At 36.8% G+C, this 13,393-nt stretch overlaps 2 protein-coding genes across 4 annotated transcripts in view; one reads left to right on the top strand and one right to left on the bottom strand.

Annotated features, from left to right (window-relative positions):
• Nucleotides 1-4,527: 4,527 nt before the first annotated feature.
• Nucleotides 4,528-7,261, bottom strand: LOC111793432 (dnaJ homolog subfamily B member 1-like; the record flags this gene model as incomplete). Its single annotated transcript, XM_023675302.1, is given in 3 exon segments — nt 4,528-5,222; nt 6,473-6,885; nt 7,097-7,261. Coding segments are annotated over 3 exon segments (1,014 nt in total). The 3' UTR covers nt 4,528-4,786.
• Nucleotides 7,262-7,792: 531 nt separating this feature from the next.
• Nucleotides 7,793-13,393, top strand: part of LOC111793168 (26S proteasome non-ATPase regulatory subunit 2 homolog A) — a 12,504-nt gene continuing 6,903 nt past the window's right edge. The window contains exons 1-8 of one of the 3 annotated variants that reach the window (XM_023674935.1): nt 9,198-9,500; nt 9,766-9,866; nt 10,047-10,167; nt 10,244-10,303; nt 10,506-10,573; nt 10,709-10,751; nt 10,936-11,001; nt 11,112-11,150. In XM_023674935.1, the coding sequence (XP_023530703.1) occupies nt 9,375-9,500; nt 9,766-9,866; nt 10,047-10,167; nt 10,244-10,303; nt 10,506-10,573; nt 10,709-10,751; nt 10,936-11,001; nt 11,112-11,150 (624 nt within the window). In that variant the 5' untranslated portion in view covers nt 9,198-9,374. Of the gene's footprint in view, nt 7,913-7,988; nt 8,049-9,197; nt 9,501-9,765; nt 9,867-10,046; nt 10,168-10,243; nt 10,304-10,505; nt 10,574-10,708; nt 10,752-10,935; nt 11,002-11,111; nt 11,151-11,443; nt 11,749-12,013; nt 12,115-12,294; nt 12,416-12,491; nt 12,552-12,753; nt 12,822-12,956; nt 13,000-13,183; nt 13,250-13,359 lie in introns of those variants that run through there. The other 2 variants (XM_023674936.1, XM_023674938.1) reach the window with 2 other exon arrangements.

The raw sequence follows: 13,393 nt of genomic DNA, 5'->3' as shown, positions 1-13,393 counted from the left end.
GAATAATATCTACTAGCGATAGACTTGAGAACAATATCTCTTCCTTTTTTTTAGGCTTTGGTTATACGTTAAATAACGGGTTAAAGCAAACAATATCTACTAGCGATGGACTTGAGCTGATAAATTTTTATCGTATTTAAAATTTTAGGCTATGGTTATAGTTAAATAACGGGTTAAAGCGAACAATATCTACTAGCGATGGACTTGATAACAATATCTTTCTTTTTTTAGTCTATGGTTATACGTTATTTTAACGGGTTAAGGTGAACAATATTTACTAGAGATGGACTTGAGCTGATAAATTTTTATCGTATTTGAAATTTTAAAAAATTAACGATAAATTATATAGCAAAAATAAAATTCTAAATTTTTAATTTTATGTTTAATCTTATAAAATGTTAAATAGGGTTGAATATATTTGTTTGGATTAATTTATAAAATATTAATTTATTTATTATAATAAAAAGAAAGGAAAATTAATAAGATTTTGGGGCCCCACGTTTATTTGCATCTAACGGCGGATTGTAATTAGTGAGATAATTATAATTATAATTGTAATTAGAAAAATAAATAATAGTTTATTGAATAAATAATAATTCCTTTTTGAAAATTTTCATTAAATATTTATAAATTCAGTAATAATTATAATGTTTATACTAAAATAATAATATTTCTATATGGTTTTGGTCCTAACTTTGTTTGCTTTAAGCTTTAATAATGAGCTTAGTTTATTTGTTCAAAAAGCTAATCCCATTAATGTTTGTTTCCATTATTTATTATTATTATTATTTTTTTTTTTTGTGAAAAGTAAAAAAAAAATATGATAACATACAAATTATTAATTTAATTACGCACATATTTCAAATTTTACCGAGTTTCGTGTTTAGTATTCATATCAAAATTTGAAATTTGGATTTTATACCTGATTGCCCAGTGTGATGTCCCACAGTGGTTGGAGACGAGAACAAAACGCTATGGAAACCTTCCCCTAGCAGACGCGTTTTAAAACGTTGAGGGGAAGCCCGAAAGGGAAAACCCAAAGAAGACAATATATGCTAGCGATTGATCTGAGCCGTTACACCAAGTATTCTCTAACGACATGATCACATTAGTTACTCACAGACCAACACGTGTCCTTTTAACGTGTTTTATCATTTCTCATATTTATGTTAGCACGTTTAACTATGAAGTTCATGTTATTGAGTTTGGTATACTTTATTAGTATAGGTAGTAACTATCATTTTTTTAGTCTTTATTTTATCACTATTTAATATTCTCGAGATTTGTAACTGCCGAAGCCCACCACTAGCAAATACTGTCCTCTTTCGGCTTTCCCTCAAGATTCTAAAACGCGTCTACTAAAGAGAGGTTTCTACACCCAAGAATACTTCGTTCTCCTCTCTAACCAATGTGGGATCTTACAGAATTATTATCATTCCGATGTAGTCTTGGTTTATTCATGTATCTCTTACTTAGGCATCACGAATTGTCAGTGAATAAGTCTTCACTTTTATTTATTTATTTTATTTCTGTTGAAAAAATCGGAATTGTTTGCACATCTACTCTAATGGTTGAATTTTGTTCTACATATGAGGTCATCGTCCCTACATTGTTGAAATCTCAAAACTCTCTTAAGCTCTGAGACAACACGACACAAAACCTAATCTTATCAAAATTTAATTAACACAAATCATTCAACAACCACAAAATGCAACTGTATCAACCTCAACCTACTCGAAGTTCAGTGGTTCATCATAACCATGCTGAAAAAACTATCAACCAGTCTCTCGAGATAGCCATACGGAGGAAGATAAAAGCTCAAGTGTACTCATCGTAAGTCATGTGACCGTAATTAGCTTAGTGGAACAGATAAATTAGGTTTACCCCGAACCTCGAGTATTAAGTTAATATGTAAGGTCTTTTCAAAATTTAATGGATATATTTCTTTCCCATTACTTTAGGGTATAATTGAATGTGAAAGCAACGAAGGGGAGAGAAAATTGGGGAAATATTTAAAAAAAAAGGATGGTTGGTGATTTTGATGTGAGTCAAGTTTGAATGAATAATAAAGACAAAGTTTGAATATTCAAACTCCAAGATGTAATGCATTTAAAAATGGTTGTTGCATTTTGGTTGTGTAAAAGTGACCCACACCAAATCCCAACCACACCGACCCGAGAAATTTTTTGGACCAATTCAAAATTCTGGGTTGGGTTAGGTTAATAACCCGAGCAACTTGAATAGAGTTCACAACCCAACCCAACTCAAGTTATAGTGTTGTTTTTTTTTATTTAATTATTTTAAAAAACTTATTTATCTACTATACATGTTACATTAATAACTAGAATCTCGTGAAACTCAAATATCAAGCATTTACGTCTCTTTCAAATATCTCTCTTTCGAAAATCTCTCTCTGCCTTCGTTTTCTAAAACCGAGGTCAGAGGCTCGATCATACGTCGCTTAGCCGTAGGCAATGCAAGAACGAATTGGCTTAGCTCACTTAGGATTGGAAAGTGAGTGCTGCACAATCGCAAGTCTGCTACCATCAAAAGTGCGATTGTGACAAAGTCACGATACATCACTAAAATAGATTACAAAGGTCAAACGTGTTTAGTTTCAGGGTAGGGTTGAGTTGTAACCCTGTTTTCGAGTTAGTCAAGTTGACTAAATTAAAAAATGTCACCCGAACCGATCCAAAGATTAGATTTTTTAAAAATTCAACTCAACCAAAATTATAAAAAGATCTGACTCAACCTAACCCAAGATTTATGTTTTGGGTTGGATAGTCCGAATTTGTCAGATTCTCGGGTTATATAAACATGGTTAGTTGATATAATCTCAACCATAAATACCAAACAATATATATAAATAATTAAATAAATTATAAAAATAATTGTTAAGAAATTTGAACACTTGAAAAACTTTAATATCAACACATTTCTACTAAAATATTTTTGTTGGGCAAAAATTAAATTTCCATCATTTAAAATAAATAGATAAATTCGCCAAAGAAAATAATAATAATCATAATAATTTTTTAAAAAAATTAGATTAAAAAAATAATAATTTGGAAATTCAAAATAATTTTTTTAAAAAAATTCGAACGTGTGTCGGCGGCATGTCGTTTCATTAAATTATGGAATTTGCTTTTGTCTTATTTGGACACGTGCAGTAAATTAGGCCAAATCTCCTTTCATAATTTTTTTTTTACACAAAAATAAAAGAAAAAAAAACTCTTATTTTTGGGTTGGGTTATTCATCATTTAATTTAATTTTGGGTTGAGGTTGGATTACTTAATTTAATTTTTTCATTAATTATTTAGTTATTTGATTATTTAATTTAATTTTTTTTCCTTAATCAGAGAAATTAATAACTAAAATCTCATAAATCTTAAATATTAAATATTCATTTCTCCCACCACATAATTAACTTGTATTAAATATTAAATATTCATTTCTGACATCACATAATTAACTTGTATTATAAACATCAAATGATCTTAATATTCATAACTATCTTAGAAATAGGGGTATGCATGAGATAGGAAAATTTTCAAGACTAATCTAAAATTTTAAGTTGGTCGAGTCGAACCGACAAACAAATTTGTAAGCAAGCAAGGCTGGGATGGGGGCTAGCTGGTGGTTAGTTGGTCAAAGGCCCAACTATCCATGACAAACTGAAATTCTCTCCGGACAACACTCGTGATGATCTGATGGAAGTCATGAACGATGAACTATTGTGCTTGGTCCCAGCAACCTGACTATCTACTACCTAGCAGAAGTTACGACATAGACGTAGATATGAACGATGAACAGGGTGATCTTCATGTCGAACAATATATGAATGGTGAGTTTCAATGAAGAAAGTAGCCGAAACTTTGGAGAGTAATATTGTAACAGCCCAAACTCACCGCTAGTACATATTATCCTCAACAATATATGAATGGTGAGTTAAACTTTGGAGAGTAATATTGTAACAGCCCAAACTCACCGCTAGTACATATTATCCTCTTTCAACTTTCCACTTTGAGAGCAATATTGTATCAGCTCTACTGCTTTGGACTTTCCCTTTTGGGCTTTCTCTCAAAGTTTTAAAACATGTGTGCTAGATAAGTTTTCACACCCTTCTAAAGAATGCTTCGTTCTCCTCTCAAACCGACGAAGGATCTTACAAATATGGTATAAGAAGAAGAGATGCTGTCCGATGAGCTTCCTCAAATTACAGTGACTCAAACAGGGATTAGAAATAGACTGTTAAAGGAGAGATACAATCCTTAGAAGCTCTCATGAGCGTGCACAACCAATCGATCGATCATCCCCTGCTCCGTCCGTGATCTCTACCAGAAGTATTGTCATTGTACTAAATCATCCTGCACATCTTGCAATTGATGATCAATGAGAATATATGTAGATTTAGACAAGAGAAAAGACTGTCCTTGATTACTCCCAGTTAACTTCTATTTCAATGGCTTCATCGCCACCGCCACAACGAACGTACATCGCAAACACGAAATAACTAAACAGAGTTACCCAAAAAGTTCAGAATCTTTATAACCAAATTTCTCCAGCATTCAACTATATTAGGTAAAGATTACTGCATAGCTAAGGAGATTTGATGTAGCCCTATGGAAACATATTTACGAACACAAAGTAAATGAAGATCCTTAAATACAAAAACAACAAACAAGGCGGCCCACTTTTAGCAAAATTTTCGAACACTGTATTTGCAATGAGTGGTTTCTTGGTTGAGTACAGAAAACCAAGCCAACAAATCATAAAATGTTACTAACCCAAGAGTTTCTTGATCCCAGCCTTCTGCTCTGAAGTCAGCCGTGATGGGAACTTGATGTTAAATTTGATTCTTAAGTTTCCCTTCTTTGTCGGATCTTTCTGCATCGGCATTCCTTCTCTTGGGACGACCTCCTCGTAGCTTGGATTTACCACGCTGTTGATTGGGATCGTTAGACTTCTCCCGTCCAAGGTGGTGAGATGGACGGTGTAACCTGTCAAAGCCTCGACCAGTGATATCTTTACTGTGACAATTAGGTCGTTTCCATCACGAGTGAACACACCGTGTGGTTTCTCGTCGACGATGAAGACAAGATCTGCAGGTATCACATGAGGCTGCTCATTCCCTTTTTCAGGGAATGTGATCTTTGTTCCTTTCTTCCAACCTGGCTTTATATCGATTGTTAATATCTCTTCCACTGGTACGATCTTCCTGAAATAACAAAATGAGAGAGATGGATGAGTGTATATACAAAGACGAGAAAACCGAAACATGCAGCTTCAAATGAAACAATTAGCCCATAAAAGGAACTAAATTTGGAAGCTGACGAATAGTTACTGCGCGACTGCCAAAAAAAAAATGTAACAGCCCAAACCCACCGCTAGTAGATATTATCCTCTTTGGGCTTTCCCTTTCGAGCTTCCCTTTCAAGGTTTTTAAAACGTATCTACTAGGGAGATGTTTCCACACCCTTACAAGGAATGCTTCATTCCCCTCTCCACTTATGTGGGATCTCACGTAACAGCCCAAACCCACCGCTAGTAGATATTATCCTCTTTGGGCTTTCCCTTTCGAGCTTCCCTTTCAAGGTTTTTAAAACGTATCTACTAGGGAGATGTTTCCACACCCTTACAAGGAATGCTTCATTCCCCTCTCCACTTATGTGGGATCTCACGTAACAGCCCAAACCCACCGCTAGTAGATATTATCCTCTTTGGGCTTTCCCTTTCGAGCTTCCCTTTCAAGGTTTTTAAAACGTATCTACTAGGGAGATGTTTCCACACCCTTACAAGGAATGCTTCATTCCCCTCTCCACTTATGTGGGATCTCACAATCCACCCCCTTGGGGCCCAACATCCTCGTTGGCACGCGCCTGGTGACTGCTCTGATACCATTTGTAATAGCCCAAGCCTACCGCTAGCAGATATTGTCCTTTTTGAACTTTCCTTTTCGGGCTTCCCCTAAAAGTTTATAAAACGCGTTTACTAGGGAGAGGTTTCCAAACTCTTACAAAGAATACTTCGCTCTCCTCTCCAACCGATGTGGGATCTCACACAAAAATTCTTATTCCTACCTAGCAAGAAGGATGTCTTGAGCTGTTTAAACAGACAACTCTTCAAACTCATCCACAAGAGCAAATACTCAAGAGTATGAATACAAAAATTCATCAAGCTCATTCCAAGTTCGAAGTACTATTTGTACAAATAAGAACCATCAAGAGTAAACAGCAGCATTCTCGACGCAGACGTCCACAAATCACACATATCAAACAGAAGTATTATCAAACAACATCCAATTCAAGAAAATGGAAAAGAACAGTCATTTTGATAATTCAAGGACAAGTATTTTTGAACTCTTCAAAGTTGAAGCCTAGATGGTATTGATGCCAAGTTCGACCAAGAAAGTGCATGCAATCAAATCTGTAGGAGTACAAAACTAAAGCAGCAAAGAAGGATGAATACCCGCTTGTATCTGAAACTTCTCTAGAAATTTTCATTTTCTTGGTAGTTCCTTTATACAAATCTTCAAGGCTACAAGGCAATCTATTCTCAATTGGAGGAGCTTTACGAGTAGCAGCTTGGTTCATGGATCCTCCCCCTCCTTCCCTAAACGACGTAAATATATCATCACCAAAAATGCTACTAGAAAACCTTGGTCCTCCTCCCATTCCTCCAAACGGGCTTGACGAACCAAAAAATTCTGCATAAATGTCTTCGGCGTTTCGCGGATTGAATCTAAATGTTGATGACCGATCGCCAGTAGAAAAGAAGGAAGCTCCGCCAGGACCGCCGGCATCAGGCGGCGGCACCTGACCCTTTAAACCCTCTTCGCCGTATTGATCATAGATTTCCCTCTTCTGGGGATCGCTAAGAACCTAAATACACAACATTCAGAAACCAAATCTAGCATATAAGGCAGTCGAAATACTCAAGAAGTAAAGACGAACGATAACAGAATCAGGAAGGAATTCCATTGCTAGTTAAGATTCAGCAAAACTTTGAAGGCCATCAAATCAAAGAATCTGATAGATCGACCTTCACAAAGTCATTCGATTATTATTCGGATGAAATAGAGAGAAAACGAACCTCATAAGCTTCAGAGATCTTCTTGAATTTGGCCTCGGCTTCCTTCTTGCTAGTAGGGTTCTTGTCGGGATGCCATTTCATGGCAAGCTTCCTGTAAGCCTTCTTCAAATCATCATCTTTGGCATTTCGATCGACTTGTAGAACCTTGTAATAGTCGATTCCCATAGCCCCCTTCAACTTTCCCTATTCAGCTTCAAATCTTCTTTCTCTGCCGACGATGTTCTGCAAGTATTGCGGTAGAGTTTTGGGCATAGAAGCTCCAATGGTTGGATTCACCAAAATCCCCAAGAAAGTTCCATAAATTTCCTCTCAGCGACCTTCCTTCAAACCCAAAAATTAGGGTTTTTTTTGTTCTTTAATTTTTTTAAATGAGTAGAAAATGAGTTTGCTTTTTCAATTGGGATAACATTTGATGCCCAAATCCCAATTCACTCCAATTCAATTTCACCCTTGCTTCAATATAAATAAATACTAAATACTAAAAACAAAAAAACAAAAAATTCAAATTTAATTATTTTCTTCTTGAGTTCCATTAATTTTAATCCCGTATACATATCTCACTAGCTATGATACCATTTGTAACAGCTCTAGTGTCCTCGTGGCACACCGCTCACTGTCTAATAGGCTCTGATACTATTTGTAACAGCCCCAGCGTGTTNCATATTTTGAACTTATTTGAGAATTTTTAATTATAGGCAGGAAATTCGAACTTCGACAAGCTCCATGACTTCTGTTCCAAAGCCTCTAAAGTTCCTTCGCCCACATTATGGAACTTTGAAAGCTTATTATGAAACAATGGCAAACTCGGATTTAAAGGTGGGTTTCTTGGTCATGGCCCCTCATTGTTACCCATCATTGATTTTGTTTAACTCTACTCGCTTCTCAATTGCAGAAATACTTAGCAGACATACTATCAGTATTGGCACTGACAATGTCTGCAGAGGGAGAACGGGTTTGTTCGCTTTCTTTAATATTTACCACAATATGTTCCTTTTGTTTCTTTGTTNCCCACATTGGTTGGGGAGGAGAATAAATCACCATTTATAAGGGTGTGGAAACATTCTCGACGCGTTTTAAAGCCTTGAGGGGAAGCCCGAAAGGGAAAGCCTAAAGAGGACAATATATGCTAGCGGTGGAACTAGATTGCTGCAAATAGTATCAAAGCCAGACACCGGACGATATGCCAACCTTCTCGCTGTTCCTCGAAGGGGGTAGACACGAGGCGGTGTGCCAGTAAGGATGTTGGGCCCCAAAGGGGGGTGGATTTGGGAGCGGTCCCACATCGATTGGAGGAAGAAAAGAGTGGCAACGAGGACGTTAGACCCAAAGGGGGGTGTTTTATAAGGGGGTGTGGAAACCTTCTCCTAGCAGACGCATTTTAAAGCTTTGAGGGGAAGCTCGAAAGGGAAAGCCCAAAGAGGACAATATCTGCTAGCAGTGGATATGGGTCGTTACAATGTTCGCCAGTACACCGCTTGCTGTTTGGTAGACACTAATATCATTTGTAATGGCCCAAGTTGACCGTTAGTAGATATTGTTTGTTTTGACTCATTATGTATCATCATCAATCTCACGGGTTTAAAGGAATGTCTCGATCCCTTCTTTAATCAATGTGGTATCTCACAGTCACATGCTTTCTACAAAAATTGCACCTTATTGGAGGGTAATAACGGTCTTTATTTTACCTTTCTAGTCATATAAATCCGAAACAAGCTTATTTGGCATACAAAATATGAAAAATTTGTTTATTGTTTAGTTAAATATAATACGTCCCAGAAGTTATTTCTACTTTCATAATTATTAAATAAATAAAAAAAAAAAAAGAAAAAGAAGCTACTAGAAAACGGCATGTCGATAGGTGGATTTATTAAAAAGAACGACATATCGTAAATATACCACAGCCTCAGGTATTGAACTCATGGGCCGCTAAGCCGGTAAAATGGCCCAATAAAAGGGGCCTTATTTATTCCGGGCTCAATTACATTGGGCCAAGATATTTGATTGAAAAGCCCATTTAAGTCAAGTCGAATCTAACCCGACCCGAATCCGGCGGACAGGGAAGGGAACTAACCGTACACCCCAGTTCGAGTTTCTTGCTTGGGAGGAAAAGGAAAGCAATTCCCTTTCGTTTATATTCTTCTGAAGAATCTTCAATCCCAAATCATTTGGAAAATTTCTTCCATTTCCAATCCTGTTTACTGATAGTTCACTCTCCTTGCTCATCTTCTTCATCACCTTCTGGTTGGACTTTGATTTTGTTAGTCTTCTTCTCTGCATAATGGCGCGTGACCCGAATGGCTCTGCTGGCGGCGGTGCCAGTAACAGCTCCCAGCGAGAGGAGGCGACTCTGAAGGTCCCATCGAAGGACGCCAAGAAGAAGGATGAGAAGAAGGAAGAGGATCTGGTATGCTTCATTCAATTTTTCGCCAGTTACAGCCTAGGTTGCAAAGAATCTCAATTGAAAGTGGACGGATGTTGGCTTTGTTGTAAAATGTTTCTGGTTTGCTTTGAAATTATCTGCTGAACTTAGCTTAAGTCATTTCTGTACTTTCTTCTCATTCGCAGTACAAATTGAGGTGAAGGGAAGATTTAGATTAGTTGGTTTTCCCTCTTATGTTTCAAGTAGTGTCTATTGGGTATTGATATTATGTGGATTATTGTGTGCACAGTCGGAAGAGGATCTGGCCTTGAAGCAACAGTTGGAGTTGTACGTGGAGAGAGTTCAGGACCCTGATCCTGGGTTGCGGAAAGTTGCCCTTGAGAGTATGAGGTTCGCATTTTTATTTATAATTCAGTTAGAACATAAATTTTTACTTCAGGTATCGTACACTGCTTGTGGAGGTTTGCAATTATGATGTAGATTAGCATATAAGGTTGAATAGGTTAGGTATAGTATATATTTTCTTCATGGTTTCATATTTTGAACTTATTTGAGAATTTTTAATTATAGGCAGGAAATTCGAACTTCGACAAGCTCCATGACTTCTGTTCCAAAGCCTCTAAAGTTCCTTCGCCCACATTATGGAACTTTGAAAGCTTATTATGAAACAATGGCAAACTCGGATTTAAAGGTGGGTTTCTTGGTCATGGCCCCTCATTGTTACCCATCATTGATTTTGTTTAACTCTACTCGCTTCTCAATTGCAGAAATACTTAGCAGACATACTATCAGTATTGGCACTGACAATGTCTGCAGAGGGAGAACGGGTTTGTTCGCTTTCTTTAATATTTACCACAATATGTTCCTTTTGTTTCTTTGTTTTAATATCACATGTAAGGGGGAATTCTTTGTTTTTGGCTTCCCTGTGTCGTGTTTTATTGTCATGTGTTTACGTCTTATTATAGCTCTATTATGTCTCCTTATGAAGCTACACTTACGTATAAATGATTGTTTGTCAAACATTCTCAGGAAAGCCTGAAATACAGATTATTAGGTTCAGAAAGTGATATTGGTTCATGGGGCCATGAGTATGTAAGGTGAGCATATGGTTAGTACAACATTCTACTGCTATTCATTACATGGTTCTTTGTCAGTGTGACACTGGGTAGAAAGATTTTAGAAGGTATTATCTGTATTATACTATAATTTTTTTTAATATACTGAAACATCAGGAATTTGGCTGGAGAGATTGCTCAGGAATACACCAAGCGACAGGTTACGACGATTCTTTTAGATTATCCAATAAATTTCTCTCTTTTTCTGATCTAATTAATGGATGATAACATAAATATGCTGTCTCTATGCTTGGTGAATTGCAGTTGGATAATCCTACATTTAATTTTATTGTACTAAAGAGGAGGTGGACTTACTGTTGCTTTGATTTCTTTCTTTGTTTCAGAGTGAAGAGGCCCCCATTGATGATCTAATGGAACTTGTTCAAGAAATTGTTGCTTTTCACATGAAGGCACGTCTATATGATAAGCTTTGGATACTAAGACATAGTTTTCTGTAGATAACGTAGTACTGTCTAGCAATTTACATCTTCATTCTCTAATTAGTTTTATTGATCTCCAGCACAATGCTGAACCTGAAGCTGTTGATCTATTAATGGAGGTTNAAAAAAAAAAAAAGAAAAAGAAGCTACTAGAAAACGGCATGTCGATAGGTGGATTTATTAAAAAGAACGACATATCGTAAATATACCACAGCCTCAGGTATTGAACTCATGGGCCGCTAAGCCGGTAAAATGGCCCAATAAAAGGGGCCTTATTTATTCCGGGCTCAATTACATTGGGCCAAGATATTTGATTGAAAAGCCCATTTAAGTCAAGTCGAATCTAACCCGACCCGAATCCGGCGGACAGGGAAGGGAACTAACCGTACACCCCAGTTCGAGTTTCTTGCTTGGGAGGAAAAGGAAAGCAATTCCCTTTCGTTTATATTCTTCTGAAGAATCTTCAATCCCAAATCATTTGGAAAATTTCTTCCATTTCCAATCCTGTTTACTGATAGTTCACTCTCCTTGCTCATCTTCTTCATCACCTTCTGGTTGGACTTTGATTTTGTTAGTCTTCTTCTCTGCATAATGGCGCGTGACCCGAATGGCTCTGCTGGCGGCGGTGCCAGTAACAGCTCCCAGCGAGAGGAGGCGACTCTGAAGGTCCCATCGAAGGACGCCAAGAAGAAGGATGAGAAGAAGGAAGAGGATCTGGTATGCTTCATTCAATTTTTCGCCAGTTACAGCCTAGGTTGCAAAGAATCTCAATTGAAAGTGGACGGATGTTGGCTTTGTTGTAAAATGTTTCTGGTTTGCTTTGAAATTATCTGCTGAACTTAGCTTAAGTCATTTCTGTACTTTCTTCTCATTCGCAGTACAAATTGAGGTGAAGGGAAGATTTAGATTAGTTGGTTTTCCCTCTTATGTTTCAAGTAGTGTCTATTGGGTATTGATATTATGTGGATTATTGTGTGCACAGTCGGAAGAGGATCTGGCCTTGAAGCAACAGTTGGAGTTGTACGTGGAGAGAGTTCAGGACCCTGATCCTGGGTTGCGGAAAGTTGCCCTTGAGAGTATGAGGTTCGCATTTTTATTTATAATTCAGTTAGAACATAAATTTTTACTTCAGGTATCGTACACTGCTTGTGGAGGTTTGCAATTATGATGTAGATTAGCATATAAGGTTGAATAGGTTAGGTATAGTATATATTTTCTTCATGGTTTCATATTTTGAACTTATTTGAGAATTTTTAATTATAGGCAGGAAATTCGAACTTCGACAAGCTCCATGACTTCTGTTCCAAAGCCTCTAAAGTTCCTTCGCCCACATTATGGAACTTTGAAAGCTTATTATGAAACAATGGCAAACTCGGATTTAAAGGTGGGTTTCTTGGTCATGGCCCCTCATTGTTACCCATCATTGATTTTGTTTAACTCTACTCGCTTCTCAATTGCAGAAATACTTAGCAGACATACTATCAGTATTGGCACTGACAATGTCTGCAGAGGGAGAACGGGTTTGTTCGCTTTCTTTAATATTTACCACAATATGTTCCTTTTGTTTCTTTGTTTTAATATCACATGTAAGGGGGAATTCTTTGTTTTTGGCTTCCCTGTGTCGTGTTTTATTGTCATGTGTTTACGTCTTATTATAGCTCTATTATGTCTCCTTATGAAGCTACACTTACGTATAAATGATTGTTTGTCAAACATTCTCAGGAAAGCCTGAAATACAGATTATTAGGTTCAGAAAGTGATATTGGTTCATGGGGCCATGAGTATGTAAGGTGAGCATATGGTTAGTACAACATTCTACTGCTATTCATTACATGGTTCTTTGTCAGTGTGACACTGGGTAGAAAGATTTTAGAAGGTATTATCTGTATTATACTATAATTTTTTTTAATATACTGAAACATCAGGAATTTGGCTGGAGAGATTGCTCAGGAATACACCAAGCGACAGGTTACGACGATTCTTTTAGATTATCCAATAAATTTCTCTCTTTTTCTGATCTAATTAATGGATGATAACATAAATATGCTGTCTCTATGCTTGGTGAATTGCAGTTGGATAATCCTACATTTAATTTTATTGTACTAAAGAGGAGGTGGACTTACTGTTGCTTTGATTTCTTTCTTTGTTTCAGAGTGAAGAGGCCCCCATTGATGATCTAATGGAACTTGTTCAAGAAATTGTTGCTTTTCACATGAAGGCACGTCTATATGATAAGCTTTGGATACTAAGACATAGTTTTCTGTAGATAACGTAGTACTGTCTAGCAATTTACATCTTCATTCTCTAATTAGTTTTATTGATCTCCAGCACAATGCTGAACCTGAAGCTGTTGATCTATTAA

Source organism: Cucurbita pepo, chromosome LG04 (assembly GCF_002806865.2).
Source record: "Cucurbita pepo subsp. pepo cultivar mu-cu-16 chromosome LG04, ASM280686v2, whole genome shotgun sequence".
Classification (NCBI taxonomy): Eukaryota; Viridiplantae; Streptophyta; class Magnoliopsida; order Cucurbitales; family Cucurbitaceae; genus Cucurbita; species Cucurbita pepo.
This window is presented reverse-complemented; position numbering and strand designations above follow the sequence as displayed.